Genomic DNA, 18,032 nt, shown 5'->3' on the forward strand with positions numbered 1-18,032 from the left:
CAATGTCGTCGCACAGAGTCTGCCAAGTAACGGAAGTGTAGGCGGGCAAGTTGTCCCGTCCTATAAGCCGAGTGCCTGACCAGTGGCTGCGGCGGCCACGATGTTTGGCTTGGTAGGTTTTAGTTGTCCTGCTAGGCCACACCGCTGTCTCACTCGCTTCCGGTAACCATTTACGGCACGATAAAAATCATGAAATGGAGCGAGGAATGAAATGAGTTTTTCAATTGGTAATTCACACAAATGCTGAGAGGGTTTCGGGGCAGCTGAACATTCCTCTGAGCCCAACTTGCTATTAGCCTTCAGCTTCCCCTTATCTCCTTCAGTCTCACGCCTGGGTGTCCCAAGGATATGCCAACATAACTTGCTCTGGTGTATTAGCTTCTTTTCTTGATACTGTTTTCAACTCCTGGGGCATATCGCTTCCGCGTTCATGCTGACGCAGCAAGGCCCATCACCACGAGGGGTTCATACTTGGCGCTATCAATGCTAGGTATTCTTACAATGAGCCACGGTAACCGAAGTGGATAACTGCGCGCTAAAAATCCGCTAAAGTTGCACACGGAAGAGACTAATCGCGCGGCTCCAACCCTACAAGAGTGGAGGCTTCAATCCTTGCCCCCAGATAAATACGATGCCGACTCCTCCTTTTCAGAGACGTTAAGGCTGCGCCTCTACGCTACCCTTTCAGATATTCATAGTTTGGTTGCAAGGGCAAATAGTACCAACGCGTGAACCGATATAGAGCGCGGAGTGCGAAAAGATACTAACAACCCCTGTCAAGCCTACCCAATACCACATTACGTGCGCATGCCGCCCATCCCCTGCCACCGTGTACAACGCATAAAATTCCGACCATTGTTATCGCTTTTTAAAAAGCCGATGTACGAGCAAGAGTGCACTGGTCATAGCTGGAACCTCCCAAGAACCCGGGCGGAACACCAGGCCTAGGGTTTCTGAGACTATGGATACCTCACTGTGTTCCGCTGCCTTGGCCAAACAGCAGCCAACTCACTCGTTAAGATGAAGTGTTTTTCTCTCTCCGTTCTCCAGGAAGGAGATCAGCCTTTCGCGTTTGCATTTATTAGAAAAGTACGTTTTTGTTGCGTCAATGTACTTGTAAATTTTGATTCCGGAGTTGTTTCGTGTTCTATTTTCTTCAGGTACTCGCCCACGAAGTCGCAGTTTCCTTCGTTCGCCAATCCTTCTTTGCGGTGACGCTGTATTTCTTCCCTGAAATGAGATCACACTTCGAACACTTGACTTCTGGGTGCCGGAATCACAAGGCATCCAGATTACAGAACAGTTCAACTACTTCCACGCTATTAGACTAATACATTCAAAAGGTGTTTTATTGCTGGATACACAAAGAATTACTCGTTAGTTTGACTTTTAAATCTTCTTTTGATTTATATTTTCGGTAAACTGGCAGCACTTTCTCCTTTACACCACGACGAAAACAGAGTCGCCTTTTTCTTTGGTAAGTAATGTATATATTTTTTGGAATTTTAAAATACGTTGTGTCTACAGAATCTACCTGATAAACGTACAATGAAAGGGTGAACAATTCTGACCTGGTGATATCTGCTTTTTAGACACGATGAGCATTACTAGGCTCCCGAAGTATTGTTTTCGGGAAATCCTGATGTCTTCCAAAAGCATGTCATTCTGAATAGAACGATGTAGAAGCATGCCAGCACGCCCGCTCCCCTCGCCCCCCCCCCCCCCCCCTAAAATGCGCGTGTAAAGGAGCGACCGGTGATGTACGCCCGCTTAGACGTATAAGACGGAGGCGGAAATGTCGCTCTGGAGTCCCTCAAGCTTAACGGGAACACCGCCAACATGTCACACTCCAGGAGCCCTTGCTGAAGTAAACAACAAAGAACCTGTAGCTATGCTGGGTTTGACTATGGCGGGGTTTTGCTATAGTGAATTTATTTGTTATCGTTGTTGTTGGATCACTTTGGAGTTCCAAGCGGGCAAGTAGCTCTTTACATGAGAGGGATTAGCACCTACTCGACGTGGTGGAAATTTAGGCGCCAACGGTTGCGGCCCCATGTTTTGCGTCTGCGGCTTTCTGTTGTTTTCGCGCCCAATTGAGTCCGTTATCAGCCAATTGAACAACTTGTGAAAGACACACTGGTAGTGGTGAGTCGTATGAAACTATGAAAGAGTCCTTGGCAGTTGCGAGATGGAGGTAGAGGGCTGTGACAAGTAAATCATGACCAACGGGGGAGATAGCTGGGATCCTAGCCATATAGATATTCACTGCAAAAATTGGAATATTGCGCGATACTATTAGGTCGTGAATTCCAGTAGAGGTAACAGCAGTTAAAGCTTGTAGGAATGGCGGCGCCGATGAGGCGATGCACTCGCTCCCCTTTGTTAGAGTTGTCGCTTGTTTTGTTGCGTGTGCCTACGCCGACAAGGTTGAAACGTTTGGACGCCACAGAAACGGCCGATTCTCGTTAGTTAGCGGGCCGGTGTTTGGTTACGAACTTTTGGAATGACATCCTCCATCACCCTAAATATGTGGGTGGAGCCCAGGGGGACTACGAAGAAAAGCTTTTATTTACATCATTTCTGTCAAATACTTCGAGAGACCGGGAGGAAAGGTTCTGGCTGAAACAGCCGGATGGGGCGACCTGCGCGCAACTCCAGCGACGTGATTTGGAACAGCGCCAGTGCGCAGTCACAACCTATTACCGTGGCGACTTCTGCATAGTAGAGCAACATGTATTTATTTAGGTGACTGGAAGCTGTTCTGCACCCTTACGCTTCCGAGGATCATTTGGGGACAGCGCAGCGATACCTCCCCATGCACCAAGGCCTACTTTATATAAACTCTTTTCCATTTTCCCATGTGGCTTAAAGCTAAGCTTTCAGCCTCCTACTTATGTTGTCTGTAGTCCACCCAAAACGCACTCCAGGAAACCTTAAAGTCTACGGCTGTGATGATTATCGTGGGTGACGTGAAGAAAATAAAACGCTCCTTGTGAAGGTTGGCGATAGTTCCTCTAATCTTATCGTTCGGGGTGAAGGCGCTGGGTTTTAGCAGCGCTGATCTTTTCTCCGCCGTACATTTTTTAATCCAGAAATCTGTCCTTCTCCCGTGTTAGTCCCAGTCCATGCCCGGCTTCCCTGAAAAAGATTCCAGCGTGTATTATCACTGCTATCAGTGCCTTTCCGCCCACTGCCTCTCCTTCAACTTCCCTTGTTTTATTTCTCTACGTATTTTTCATGTTTTTTCCTTTCATTTTTTTAAGTTTTGACTTTATTTTGGTGTCAACACTTCATGGTGCTACGTCTCATATTTTGGAAGTTTTGTTCTGTTTATAGTTACCCCTAAACGCCTATTTTATATTTCATTCTTTAAATGTGTTTTTTTAATTAATATAACTAAAACTTCTCTTGATGAGCGCCCCTTTCCTGGCCAATCCCCTGAGTGGGTATGAGCCATATCTTGTGGCACCACTTTACCAGCAGCTCCGTTAGAGCTCCTTTGGTAGAGGTTGATGTGTACATACAGACCGAGGAGGCGGCGCAGGCGTTCGACAGTGTGACGTGTACAGGCCTAACTTCATGTTCTGAGCACATGCTCCACAGCCGTTACCCACAAATCGACGTACTTTGAGAATGGCCTTGTTCTCCATTCCGTCGGGATGTTTCCGTAAGAACCTTAGGCGTAACGTCAGATTTTAAGGTTTCAGATATTAGGCCTAACGACACATTTTGAGGTTTAATAATACTTCACAGGCACCCCTTCAAGAAAGTGCGCACTGTATCTCAAGCAGCAAGTACCACGATTCACGGTATACATCTCAAATACAAAGTTCTGCCAATGGAGTGCATACCCGAGAGTTGCTGCCGGTATTCTAGAAAAGTGGTGCATACAACCAGAGTACCACATAATCAGAGAGTGGGATTGGCCAACTTATGTTAACTTTGTTATATGCTGCGGCATGCACCACGAAATAAATTACTCAGCCAGAAATCATTCCCACTCCGTCTAACGACAATGATGCTTGTACGCGAAGCTGTGTTTGTACGAAATCAAATGGCGGAGGCTCAAAGTCAGAGCCGCTGCGATCAAAAGTCGCCCCTGGATGCGAGTCGAAGCTAAAGATTAAGGAGTGCAAGCAAAAGCTCAGACAACTAAGGCATCGTTCAAGAGAAATCTTTGTGTCAGCCATCGCCATCGTTTGACGGATGGGGTGCATGATTTTCTCTCAGTTCGTGGTGCAATGTTCCTTCGTAGATACTTTACATCGAATGTTCATTAATCCACCAGTGCTCTTTGCTTCTTTCGTTATCCGTTACGCACCTCTACCTAAAAGAACATTTACAGAAAAAAGAACTTTACGGGCACAAACGAGAGCATTACGTTTTTGTATATTACTTTAATGGCACAGAATTTTTTGAAAAATGAAGCACCCTAGAAGCTGCATGAACCCCTAGCTAAATACCACGAAGTTACCTCTTGGTTGTACCTATTTCGTTGATCCTGAATAAATTTCATTGCATGCCACGATTTCAACCAAATCTGTTGCAAGAAAGCAAAACCAAGTTTATTGAGGGAAATTAAAGAGAAAAATGTATTTTATGGTCATGCCCACGCTTTCATAGGTGCTTGTATTGCGATTGTTCATTAAATGTAACAGTCTCAAGGCGTTGTTCTGCTGAGCCAAACGACGCGGGTTCGATTCCTTGCCGGGGCAGCCGCTTTTCTGTTGCAGGTGAAAAGCGGAAGCGCATGTGTGTGCAAAAAAGGTCCCCGGATGGTCAAAATTAATGGGGAGCACCCCTTTACGGTGCGCCTCGTTGTTTGTGTAGCGTCGGCGTGTTAAAGCAAATAATAAATGAAATTTAAACAGTCGAGCACGCAGTATTTTTTGTGTAATTGTTCTTTCTTTTGCCATTCTGGCGGAGGAAATTGAAAAGTGATATTTTTGTCACCTTCACAGAGAGGCTCGCTTGAAACTGGGTGATGAAATTTTAATGCAGTAGCCTGACACCTGCCCTCCTAGCAGTGTTGTAGTTGTTGTGCCACTTGCAATTTGTGCCTAATTAAACATTCGCAGCCCGTGTGCGCTTGGCACTAGCAGAAATTTAGGATGTATATAAACATGTTTACTGTAAAATAACTCCCAATTTAGGTAATAACATCCCCACAGAACGTTTGTTATTGTGGATCTTGTGGAGAGAAAAAACATGCAATGGCGTAAAGCACATTTTTGGTTTCAAATTGTGAACTGAACCTTTCACTTTATCTAATTTATTGTTTTTGCACCCTGGCGGAAGAATTCAAATAGAGAAACAGAATCAATACAGGCGCAGCATTTTTCCCCGAAACAAATGGAGTTAAATTTATTTTGTCACCAAGCACTATCAAATTGCAAAAAAACTTTCTCCGCATTGAGCACTAAAAAAACTAATGTTTCAGCGCATGGGAAGTCGTGTACATTATTTATGCTACTGGTTGCAATATTAATGACTTCTACGCAAAAGGGTCATTATAAAAAGTACTTACTTTATGAAGAGTTCTATTTCTCGGTAAGCTTCCTTAATTTTCCTTGAACTTGTCCATGGCAGAAGCTCGGCGATCTTAACAGCATAGCTCGGTAAGGAAAACAAACGTGCCCCGGGCGTGAAGACTTTGTTCAGTTGTTGCAGCTTCTCGAACCACAGCTGATGCCTGTGATCTTCCACGTTAACACGCTTCCCAAACACGAGTGCCGCCATATTGTTTGACACGCTGCGCTTCAGGTACGGGTCCATGTTCAATGGCATGCCGTCCAATGCTGCTATTTTCTTCCCCAGCTCTTCGAGCTCGTCCTGGAGAAGAGATCGCACAATCCGCTGCATAAGCGAAGATAGAGGATGGAGTCACGTAGTTGCAGGTCATAACTGAGGAGAAGGGTTCCTGGATTTGTGGCTCACATGGGTTGAACGATATATCTCAGCCATTCTTTGAATAGCTATTTGCTGGAGCTAATGTTCTTTCCCAAATTTTCGCAAAGAGTGAGCGTGTAAGGTGTCATTAGGAACGGCTCAGGGCCGCTAGGCCCTTTTGACTTGTTCGAGTAATGGCTCCGTGGAGGATAATAGAATATTGGGTTGATTACGGTGCTAAGCGCATTAATAAAACAGTAAGAATTATATTTTGTGGCATCGTTTTCGATGTCCGTACGCGAAAGTCCTAATGTCATTTCCTGTAGAGGGGTTACATAAAAAGTGAATTGCGACATTTTCCTACGCACGTACACCCAAATACAGTTGTCTTTATCGTTAACGCAGCGCGCACAAGAAGCGACATTTTAATTGTGCAGGTTGTGTATAACATACTCATCCCAATTTCACGGGTTTCTCCTTTTGATTACAAAAATTCGATGACCTGTTGTGGGTATTTTTCCATGGCCCTAAATATGGCACACGATTATGGTGCGCTCAAAAGTTGACAGGCACAAGATCCTTCATTGGCCCTCGTAAGTCATGTGCATGACCACTCAATAGACTGTAATAGTATTTTTGTTTTAGAGCACAGTGGGGTCGAACAGCCCACCCATGGCCTGTACTGTTGACATGACCTTGATCAGGTTCGAAAAAAACATACACCAGAAACTCAGGCTAAAAGAAACCCTTTGAAAAGTGGCCCCCCATTCTGCCGGCGTCCAGTATGGTGTGACTCACATATGGGAGAGCTCCTAAATATATTTTTTTTTCATTTAGAAACGTTCACCACTCAACAGCACAGCAGGGCCTCATTGTTGTCTAACTGGACAACCGAAATATCAGCCGTCAAAAAGTAGTTACGTGTGCAGCTTCTGTCTGCCCATTCTCTGAAACTATGCGCGTGTTCGAGCGAAGCAGGCGTTCAAAGTATCTGGGCTGTAGCCATCGCCACCTGCGGTTTATACTTTCCCCGTGGCGCACTCAAGGAAATGTTCTCACGTAAAAGCGGAGGATGTTACCGAACTAGACATACCTAGCAACCACAGCTTCGTCTGTTTTGACTTTTACAACACGGTGTCGTGAAAGCCTCGATGTGGTCGAATGATACATGATGATTCCACGTGGGGTGGCATTTCTGCTTCGAGGCTGCAGCATGTGTGCCTCCACACAAGCACATCAGTTTTAAAACATGAAATACTCTTGAAGGCCCGAAACTGTGATCTCATGCATCCCAGCGTTGAGCGCACCGCAGTGAAATTAGGAATTCCGCTGACTCAACAGCGTAAATAAGGTAACACGGGCATTACGGAAGAAAGCGTTGAGTGTTCGCATAGATGTAAAACCAATAACTTGGCAACGTGCAGTATATTTTGTCATAGTTTGACAGAGATTAATCCCGCAAGATGGATAATGTGCGGGCACTGAAACATGACCGTAAAATCTAGCTGCAGATGGCATGGCGTAGGGTGAGAACTTTGTAGCACCGAAGCTTCTACCAGGAGATTATTTGTCAACAGTTCAAAAGCAAAGGAGGCAGCAACAATTTCAAATAAAAACGTTATTCCAATAAACATAATGCTGAAATTTATTACCGACAATTACCGGTATTGGAACTAACAAACCTCGATATTTTCCAAATGCGTTCAGCATAAACATGATACTTCATTAACCATGTGGGTGAGTCACACTTATAAGAGTATCGATGCTAACTGCGAAATCGGAGAGGTGGCGAAAACAGCATTAAATTTGAAAATGAGCCACGAAGGAGCCCATGCCAGCAGCAGACACAGCTTGATTGATTGAATGATTGTGGGGTTTAACGCACCGACGCAACGCAGGCGATGAAGCGCGCCGTGGTGGAGGGCTCCGGATTAATTTTGACCACCTGGAGATCTTTAGCGTGCGCCGAAATCTTGTACACACGAGCGTTTTTGCTTTTCGGTTCCATCAGAAAAGCGGCCGCCGCGGCCGGGAATCGAACCCACGACCTCGTGCTCAGCAACGCAACGCCTTAGCCACTGAGCCACCGCGGCGGGTTGCAGACACAGCTAACCGATTCTCCTTTTCCAATACGGAAATCTAGAATCGGTGACACGAGCATACGAATGGACGCTCGTTGAGCTAAATTAGTATATACCCGTTACCAGTGCAGCCTTTCATGCAACTCCCGCCTTCTTGTCCGGCTGCTCACTGAACTTTGTGCCGTTTACAAAATGCAATAGTCCCATCCCTAACTACCCACTGGTAAATGCATACGCCTCCATTGAGAAATATGTGTAACCACAGGAGCTTGTGAAGTGGTCAAGGGGATGGTTGTCATGCGTTTTTGCATGAGCGATATTTGAGAGGTACTTGGTATAAGGTCCTTGATGTCAATGGGGAGTGATGCGGGTTCTTTCCGGAAGGGTGACCAGAGAGAATGTGGGCAGAATAACGGTCACGATGTAATGGTGCTTCCACAAATTACCCCTGAGCGGTGCCCCTTGAGGAGACCGAACTTTCGGGTAAAGGTAAGGCACGGTTTGGTATCTCGGAGATGCAATAGCGCGTACGAATTGGGAGTCGTTCGCCGTTGAAGGGCGCAGACGAAGTGAGCCGCTCTTTAAATGTAATCTGAAGACCGAATGTAATCTGAAAAGTCATATGGAGCGTTTGACTGAGCGGGGAGAGCAGGAGATTTGAGGCTTTTGTTCTCGTAGTTTCGAGTAAGCGTTGAAATTTCGCGTATAACAGAGGGCCGGATCATGTACCACGGCGGTTCGAAAAGGGGAGCAAAGTGGCAGGAGACGACGACTACGTCACGTGAGAAGAAAAGGCGCCCTGCAGGTTCCAGCCGACTCGGCCAATATCGGGGGAGCAACCAGGCAAATGTTACGTTTTGCTAGTTTCAATCCGATTTACCCGCTCCTAGTCGCAGCGGCGCTGGGTGGGTCAAAGAATTCTCCTCTTTTCAATGTTCTTCACCCCGGGGCGATTACAGGCGCGGAAGCGCAATAAGGGGCGCCTCTGCTGCCGGGGTAACAGCGGAAGGCAACGCGGGAAAGCTCGCGTGTGTCCTAAAGAGAAATCTCGTGTCAGAATTCTGCGGATTCCAAAAAAAGCGGTTCCCCGTAAACAACGATGAACCACAGTAAAAAGTTTTTTCGGTTCGGGTTAGCAAAAGGTCAGGTGCCTGTTCGTACATCCTGAAGTCAAGCAGAACAGGGTTCGGGTTGTAGAAAGAGCTATGCAACTACGGGTACTGTGTTTGATTTCAGCTCTTGCTACTTCGTATTGTACATAGGTATTTCGCACCGCACGTCGCGTCCACCTACAGTTTCTTTTTCGCGACATTAGTAAAGTGTTGAAGTGCAAATGCACCTGCCGGGTTTACTCTCTAAGGGGCATAAGTCGGCGGGCTCACTCACGAATGGACTCACAACCCCCCTCCCCACTCCCCAGTGAGTGGTGAGTGAACCTCACCATCATTCTGGGCTGGTGGGAGTGAGTGCGAAAGCCACTCCTTTGAGTAGCTCTCACTACTCACGATGGCAAGTGCCACTTACGGTGAGGCCCGCCCACCACTCGCGAGTGCGACCGCCACTAGCACCGAACCCCGCTCACCACTCACGAGTGGCCAGTGCCCGATGTGCGGGCTAACCGCGTTGAGTACCACGCTTGCGCTGGTACTAGCCCTTGGCTATTTGTCGCAGGTACCGATCGCTCTGGTGGTTGCAGCTGCCGCCATTGCTAGAACGCACAGACACTAGTTAACGGTGCGGCTGAATATAGCTTCGGGAATATTTTGTCACTGCACATTATGGGGAACCGTGGAATTACCCATCCGGTAGCGTGTTGGTTGAGGAATACGCTTTGGATGGACGTCTGACGCCATAATGCCCTGATACTTTAATGGTTCATGGCATATAGAGGGACTGCTAATCACGCTCACTCCGATTGATGTTTCGGGTTCGTAGCATTTTGTGTTGGAATTGCTGTCGGTAGCGTGGTCGCACCAAGGTAAATGCACTTCGCCGACGCTGCGCGCTGCGATGGAAGCATTACGAAGCAGCGTCGTATGTTGCCGTAGTTCCTGGTGTATGTACATAATTGCCTTCCTTGCTGCACCTGTCACTATTTAGGCTGTTCTACAGCACAGATTGTGAGTGTATGTCCTCCTTGCAAGAAGGGTCACAGATTTGCACGGATACACACATCAGAATGGCAGAACGATTTGGAATGGGAGTATGGGGTGTGTCAGAAGAAGTGGCAACCCATTTCAGGGGCATTGGCGTCCGTATGACTAATTGTCATTACTTTCTGCAGTGCTGAGTACGAGGACGCGGGTTCGATTCCAGCCGCAGCGGACGCTTTTCTGGTGGAAACTAAAAGCGAAATTTCCCGTGTGTTCGAGATTTCGTCGCACGTTGAAGATCCCCAGATGGTTAAAATAATTCCCGAACTCTCCAATACTGCGCGCCTCATCGCCTGCGTAGCGTGAGCGCGTTGAACCTCATAATCAGTCATAAATTTCATTTATTGTACCCGCAGGGCTTCACAGCATTGTAGAGGGGAGCAAGCACTGACAAACATGAACAAGGCACCGGAACATTTTAAAAACAGGAAGGGGCTATCATCAGAATGTAATTGTTTTACAATGTCAGAAGGAAATATAAAGCAACTAACGATAAAGCCAGAGTGGCACATTCTCAACCCAAATAGATTATAATGCATAGTTTTAAAACTTCAGGGATCGGTGACGGGACGCAACAGATTGTTGGTGGCGAGCCATTTCGTCACTGACAAGTTTTAGGCAAGAAGAATGGAAATATGGTGATGTCCTGCAGCGAGGAACGGCAACTTTTAGTCGCATAGTCAGTGCAACTTAAAATGTGTAATGATAGGGTTATAAAAGTGAACGAAGAAGTGCGTTTTCATGGCAAATTTTGTGAAAGAGCACAAGGCACGAAATCAACGGTGAGAAGCGAGCAGAGGAATTGCAATAATTGATTTCGTCTTTGTAACGCTAACTATTCAGTGATAACCGACTAATACAGAGTTTTAACTAGCAATTTTTGACGATCCCCTACACACCGATAGTGAAAGCGGCGCCATTGCGCATGCGTGGTGCAATTGGCCATGAGCAGCATTGGCTTCCGATGCTCCCGTTGTGGTGAGCGGGCCGGAGGTGGCAGAGCAGGCCGTCAAAAACGGTCAGCTAAAACTTCCTAATATACAACTTACGACAGTATTTCAAATGGTCTCAGTTTTGCTGGCTAAGTTGGTATTGCCGTGGTGCCATATAAAGGACGCGTATTCCAGATATGCACGAATATAAATTGTGTTGAGTAGCGTTTATACTTACTTAGGGGTCGTGTAAAAGCTGCTTCACATAAATCCTAAAACTCACTTTGCTTTGCATGTGACTGCTGGTGTGATGTTTCCAATTGAGGTTGTTAGTGATATGGACACAGATATATTTGTAGGAGAAGAAGGAATCGAGAGTGGCGGCGTTAAGGAAATAATTTGGACATAACACACTATTACGGGACCTACTTATAGACATACACTTTGAAGTATTTAATTCCATATGCCGTAATTCAGATAGATTAACGACGTTGGTTTGATCTGGTTGGAGGATAGCGATATTATCATCATTAGATATTCGTCTATAAATTATATAGTGTACTACAAAATCACGGATTCTAAGATGCTCTTCATAACAACTGTAATAAGTGCCCATTCCCTCCTGCCTACACATTGGGAATAATTTTTTGCCGGTAACTTACCTCAATATTCTCCTCCATCAATTTTTTCCCGATGCCGAGTCCACGAAGCATTCGAAGGCAAAACTTTCGATTGACGCTCCAATCATCGCCGTTGAGAAACGTAATACCTAGAATAAAAGCCAGATCAAATGGATTATCATGGCAAAATATAGCACTACAATCTTGTGGAGTCCAACCAAATTGCGTCGCAGTAATTTGCGATAATTGTAGTAAGAATACAAGAGAAAAGGACCCTACTAATCCCGGACCGAATTATGAACATATATTGCAGAATAGCGGTAACCTGTTGAACTACTAACCAAGCGCACGAGGACATCCTGGCACGGCAAAAATAGAGACAACTGAAACCCTGTGCAATCGGCATTCCCGTTCCGTCAGCATTGCACTTTGCTAGTCGTTGATAATGACCTACCAGATCACCTAAGCTTCGTCAGAAATAAAGTTATTCTCTCCCTTTCTCTCTCTCTCTCTCTTTATGCTAGTAACCATTGAAGCAACTTAATGACTGTCACCGCTGTACCAGCCCACCACCACCCCCCCCCCCCCCCGCAGTGTAAAAACCTTAGAGGGGTGATGCAGACAAAAGACAAGTTTGGTTTATTCGAAAGATTGCCTCCGCCGAATCATACTGACACCACCGTTAACGAAAATTTCGCTAAATAACGCATATAATTAGGAAAAAAGGAACGGCCTTGCGACTCACTAGCGCATTAATTTCCCGCACTAAAACAGGTCAGGTAATATGCACAGCCGTGCGATTGTCGGATGCCGGCAAAAGAAACGCAAGTTAGCCAAAGCTTACAAATTGCAAACCGAGCTATGTTCGCTGCAATGCAATGCAGGTTTATTTTGTAGCAGTACGAATGGTGGGGTCAGCAATAGAAGTTACGAAATCACACGTAAACAAAAAAGCACCATTGCGGTTGGTACTGCGCGAACTACGCTTGTTATAGCTGCACAGCAGCGCGGCCCTTTAGAGATGTCTTACACGACACTGGCCGACTTGTGTACGCGACTTTGACTTACGTGACCCTGCTTGTCGAGCATACCCCATGTTTCACGAAACAATGACCTTGTGCCGTAATATAAACAAGTCACGTGCAAATGCGGTCAAAAACAGAGCAAGACCGCACAGCGGTCCGGTGCAGTATGGTGGTGCCGTCTATAGGACATTCAGTAAAGAAGGCTTCGGAGTCTGCTGCAAAGCCTACGAGCGCACTGACCTTCACGTGAAGACCTTTCCTTGCTACGTCTTCGCAGACGTCACAAAACACACGATTTGGCGGCAAAATGAACATTTTATTAAGTCTATCAACTCATCACTAAACGAAGCTTCGTTTGCTACCGTACAAGCACTAAGGGCACCGTAAAACATCAAATACTTCGCACAAAACAAGATTCTGTTTTATCTGAATGGCCCCTTTAAGGCTGCCCACCCCTCATCTTTTTTTGCCTATAGTGGGTCTTGATTAGTTAGCTCATTGATGCCCTGGGGAATTGTTTCTGACAGCACGTTGAGTTACCTTCTAGGTACGCACTGCGAACTATCTTGGTGGCCCAAATCAGCTTCCTGGAGGGTATACCCTGCTAGAATGGCAACGTAATTTGAGCTGAACCACTTGTCGTTCTTGATCGAAATATGGAGGCAGACGCACATCGGTCGCTGCAGTTCCGCAGTGATTGGTAGGTAATGGACGAAACATTTGCCCAGTGCCCAACATAAATTCCCAAATGAGGGCTAGTACTGGTCTTGGCGGCTTTCTACCAGAATGACTTGCAAGGTCTTTAGGATTTACACGGACATGACTTGCTGTCCGTAGAAATCCGCATGCTAGGTTTCCAAGTGCGACGCGCAGGTAGTCGCGGCACGTCCACATCAGTCGGCATACCATCAACGATCGCCAGCCGGTCAACCTCGCGCGAAAAAACTGCAAGGTGTTCCCAGCTATCGCTTAAACGACGCGACGGCTAGCACCCACGGAAAAATGGGAAAATGATACTAATGACGCTGTCCCGTTAAAACGCGTATGAACCGCAAGGTGCAGTAGTAGGACCCTTCAGGTAAGCCACCCTCACACGCCAAGTCACGTTATTTTATAAGTGCAAACTGATGGAGCTGTGGCAGTAATAAAACGAAGGCAGAAATGACACTTCTAAATGCTTGTCAACATGGTGCAGCTTCAAACACATGTCGACACGTTCCTTGACTAGCCAGTTACATGGTTAAGATTAGGTGTGGTGAAGCGTTTGTTTTCAAAAGGCTGTCATCGCGGCTACTCATTATATTCATGATACCTTGAAATACAGCCACGATTCTCCCTTCTTTGATATTTAAAAAGAGCGCCCAGTTCTTTACCAACGTAGCTAAAAAAATCTTCAAACGCTTCCCTAACGAGCTAAATGCTTTTTTAATCATACGGATGCTCACGATGGAGAAAAAGATTAAAAAATTAAACTTCAGTTTCAGTCAGTAGTGCCATGAAGCAGCCTGAAGGTCCTGTATTTATAAACTGTAAGTCACAACGCCGCTAGTACTTTGCATTGAGATGGTGGGGAGAACAAATCCCAAGAAATACTTTGAAGGTCATTGGTCCTGGGCTGAGGCGCTCTAGTTTTTGCATAAGACTGCATCTTGCTTGCAAGTATTCGGCGCACCCCATCTGCATCCTCACTAGCCACATCATGAAGGTAATATTTTCCAAGTCATATTGCCTCGGTATCTGATCCCCACGAATTCTACAAATTCTCGTCTAGTCTGTTATGTAGGACTGAATAACTCACTTCTTTCTTTCATGATTTTAGTTTTCGCGTCAACGTGCGTAGAATAACTTGATTTTTTAAGGTACTTTTACTGCCTGTGTTTGTAATATTTTTATAATGTCTTTTTTAGAATTCTTTGGGTGCATATATTGGTGAGCTTCTCACTTGGACATGTCTTGTGAATTTGTCGAGTTTTTTTTTTGGTACTACAGGTCACCTAGCGTGTAGAGTGTTGCAGGGTGTAACACTAAATTTGGTTGGGTTGCACTCAATTTGCTCTTGTATTTTGAAGCGAACATTTTTATCTCTTCCTCCCAACGGTTCTCTCAAGACGGTTGGTGTCAACAGAAAACTCCCGCCAACAAATAAAAAAAAGTTACTGGCACAGCTGAGAATGATTTTGGAACGAATAGAGAAACAGAGCGAGTGTCTATTGTCTTACCCTTTGAGCTACGAGCCCACGCAGACGCGGTGGTATACAGACGGTGCACTCAACAAGCAGATTTGCGGGATTACCCCATGCGTTCTCGCTGAATGGCACGTGACAGCGTCACGGGACATCTCGCGGCGCTCTGCCCTCCGCCCACGGCACGTGTAGCGGCCAAGTGCGTGCCTTGCGCATGCGGTAGGAGTTATAAAAATTAAACGTAGTTTCCACCAACGCATGGCCTCTCACGTCTCCTCCATCTCTGCCGCCGATCTCCTTGCCTCCGTCAGCAGCGGCAGAGATGAAAAGGGATATCGTCTAACACCAGGTTTCAGCTTCCTTTAAAACTATAAAAACAGTTTCCACTCATGTTCTTCACCAATACCACTCAACCAACCACCATTTATGAATCATGCATTTATTTAACCTTAGCAAAAAAAATATATCTGAAGTAATAAAGGGTATGGTTAAGTGCATTTTACTTTTCTGTGGTTTTACTTACTGTAGAGCTATGTGTGTGAAATTAAGATACGTACATGGGTAATCGTTGTGGATGTCGTTTACAGCTTCGCTTTCCAACCACCTTCAAAGGATTGATTGGGGGAATTTTGTTTTTCTTCCCGTCGGTTTTCAATGGAATGTGGAAGCCCTCACGCAATGTCACATAAAAGGGGACGTGAGGTAATCTAGTGAGCAATAAATAAATAAATAAATTCACTGCAAAATAGCGATCGGAGAAGAATGACCCTGTACAAATCTTCTATGCATGTGATTCTCAGCTCAGCCACCTGGGGAATTCAGGGAGTATTTGAGTTCCTGTGTCAGAAAAGCGCTGTCGAACGCTTTTAAGAATGAATGAATGAATGTGCTTTATTTAAAGAAGGCACAAAGCCCTTTGGTGGGGAAGGAGGTAAGTGGGGAGAGGATGAAGAGGGATGCCACTAAAGTTCATTGTGGGATCATAAGTCCTTTCATGGGCGTTTTCGTTCTTGGGTGCCGCCTAAAGAAACATATGGTCAGGCCCACTCTTTACTGCTTTGTAGAGGCAACTCTTTAGTGCGTATCGGCCTATTGCTGCGAGTAAGGATGCGTTACTCCGGAGTAGCTGTAATTGCGCGTGAGCGTCAGATGGCAGTGGCCAAATATCAAGCAGGGCGGCTCTGCCCTTGTCGTATGTCGTGCAGTGCCAAATTAAATGATACAGGTTAGGCGTTGTAGCCTGCCCACAAAAGGTACACGTGGGTGCCGATGTGAGGGAAGTGGCGCCGTTATACCATTTTCGTGTTACGTTAGTCGTTTATGCCGCGGTTTCGTAGGCCTTGTTACTAAAAATTTCTTCTTGCCGTCTGAGGGGTATTCCAGCAGGCAGGAAGCCCTGGGGGGTAATATCTTGGAGCTGCTTACGGCTTTCTTGTTGCAAGCGTTGGCGCTGGAAATGCCATGTTACTGGACTGGACGCCAGCGGAGGGTTATAAATCATAGGAGGAGAGGTTAGGAGGCACGCCCTTGCAGCGTGGTGGGCTTGCGGATTTCCATCTGCTCCAACCGTGTGACCAGCTGTCCACGCAAGTCGAACAATCGTGCCTTGTTGCAGGAGGGTCTGTATTAGTGCTATGATGTGCTTTGCAGTTGCATTGTGAGTGTAGGCCTTGTTGAGCTCGTGTAACGCTGTAACGCTGTATGAGTCCGTAATTAGTCTGAACTTGGTGACGTTAGTTGGTGAAGAGTGTTGCAGTTGTTGCAGCGCCACGAGTATTCCAAGCAATTCAGCTTCTTTGGCGAGGGCGTAGGTGTGCGCTATTTGGCGGCGGCCTTTCAGGGCAGGCTGTTCAGGGCATACCCAGGCAACGTCCGCTTGAACACCGTCAAGTGAGGCATCTGTGAAGATGTCCCAATCATCAAGACCTTTGTCTTGCTTCAGTTTCAGTATATATCGTTCCCGTACAGCCGTGTTTCGCCTTGGCATTGGTTTCCGGCGCACGATACTGGTTGTTGAACGATCCCAGGGTGGGATTGAAGGGGGTATTAGCGTGGTGTCGACTTCGCTCTTTTGCAGATCCCATCGTCTGTATGCTTGGCCTTGCGGTGTTAGGGCAAGGCGTTTCCGGTGCTTTAGTTGCGTTTCCTCCACTATGCTGGTGAGTGGTGGCAGTTGAGCGGTCTGTTCGAGGATATCAATGCAGGTATGTTTAGGGAGCCCAGTGATTGTCCGGATCGTTGCACGGTACAGGACATTCAGGTCCCGTATATGTTTTTGTGAAAGAATGTACGCTGGTATTCCATAAGTGATTCTGCCGACCACCACCACTCGCGCAAGCGTAAGACAGGCCCGTTGGCTGGATCCGCCGAATTCGCTTGATATGCGGGAAATTAGGTGTATTGTCTGTCGCCAGGTTGTGCGTAGGGTACGAATCCACGCGTGGGGACTTTTGCAGCTACTAACCTCGACGCCGAGTAGTCGGATAGTGCCATTTTTCGAGGTTAAAGTTTCAGTGCCCATTTGAAGTGTCAGTTGTGCGGCCGGGTTTGTTAGTCGCCGTCCATCTATACTCAGGAATTCTATTTTGCTGGGTGAAAGTTCCAAGCCAAGTTCTGCGAGGGAGTTTTCAAGCTGAAAACTTCGCCCTGTAGTTCAGTTTGTATGTGCTCTCTGCAATTGTAATCAGCCGCTTCCGTCCAGACGACAATGTCATCGCCGTAAATAGCAAATCGGGCTGAGGTGTTTCGCTCTAGTGCGCGAGCCACTCTGTTTATGGCCAAGTTGAAGAAAATTGGGCCGGGTATTGATCCTTCGGGAACTCCCCTATCAAGAAAAAAAGTTTGAGCTGTCCACTGGGAGCTCTTACTGTGGAATTAATTGGTCGGTGCTCCAGGAAGCTGCATATACAGTTCTGAGCTTGCTGACTGGGGAACGCAGCTGCAAGTTCTTGAAGAATGACATGCTGGCTGACGTTGTCAAATGCCTTGCGCATATCGACGGCCAGAAGGTAATCAGGTAAGTGTGTTCGAGATTTTATATTATCACTCTATAGATTTTCTATATTATACTCTAGATTTTCAATTAATCACAAAAATATAGTCGTGGGTACTCACGTCCGGCCGGAAACAGGTTTGGGATGGGTGTAACC

The 18,032-nt window shown here is 46.3% G+C and overlaps 1 protein-coding gene across 1 annotated transcript in view; it reads right to left on the reverse strand.

Annotated features, from left to right (window-relative positions):
- Positions 1-18,032, reverse strand: part of LOC144175362 (cytochrome P450 2A12-like) — a 74,017-nt gene that overhangs the window by 24,834 nt on the left and 31,151 nt on the right. Inside the window, exons 4-6 of the mRNA XM_077704444.1 lie at positions 11,718-11,824; positions 5,528-5,832; positions 1,115-1,230 (exon numbers count right to left, since the gene is read on the reverse strand). Coding sequence (XP_077560570.1) covers positions 1,115-1,230; positions 5,528-5,832; positions 11,718-11,824 — 528 coding nt within the window. The remainder of the gene's footprint in view (positions 1-1,114; positions 1,231-5,527; positions 5,833-11,717; positions 11,825-18,032) is intronic.

This window comes from Haemaphysalis longicornis, unplaced genomic scaffold (genome assembly GCF_048455015.1).
Source record: "Haemaphysalis longicornis isolate Haplotype H1 unplaced genomic scaffold, Haemaphysalis longicornis Haplotype H1 scaffold_3, whole genome shotgun sequence".
NCBI lineage: Eukaryota > Metazoa > Arthropoda > Arachnida > Ixodida > Ixodidae > Haemaphysalis > Haemaphysalis longicornis.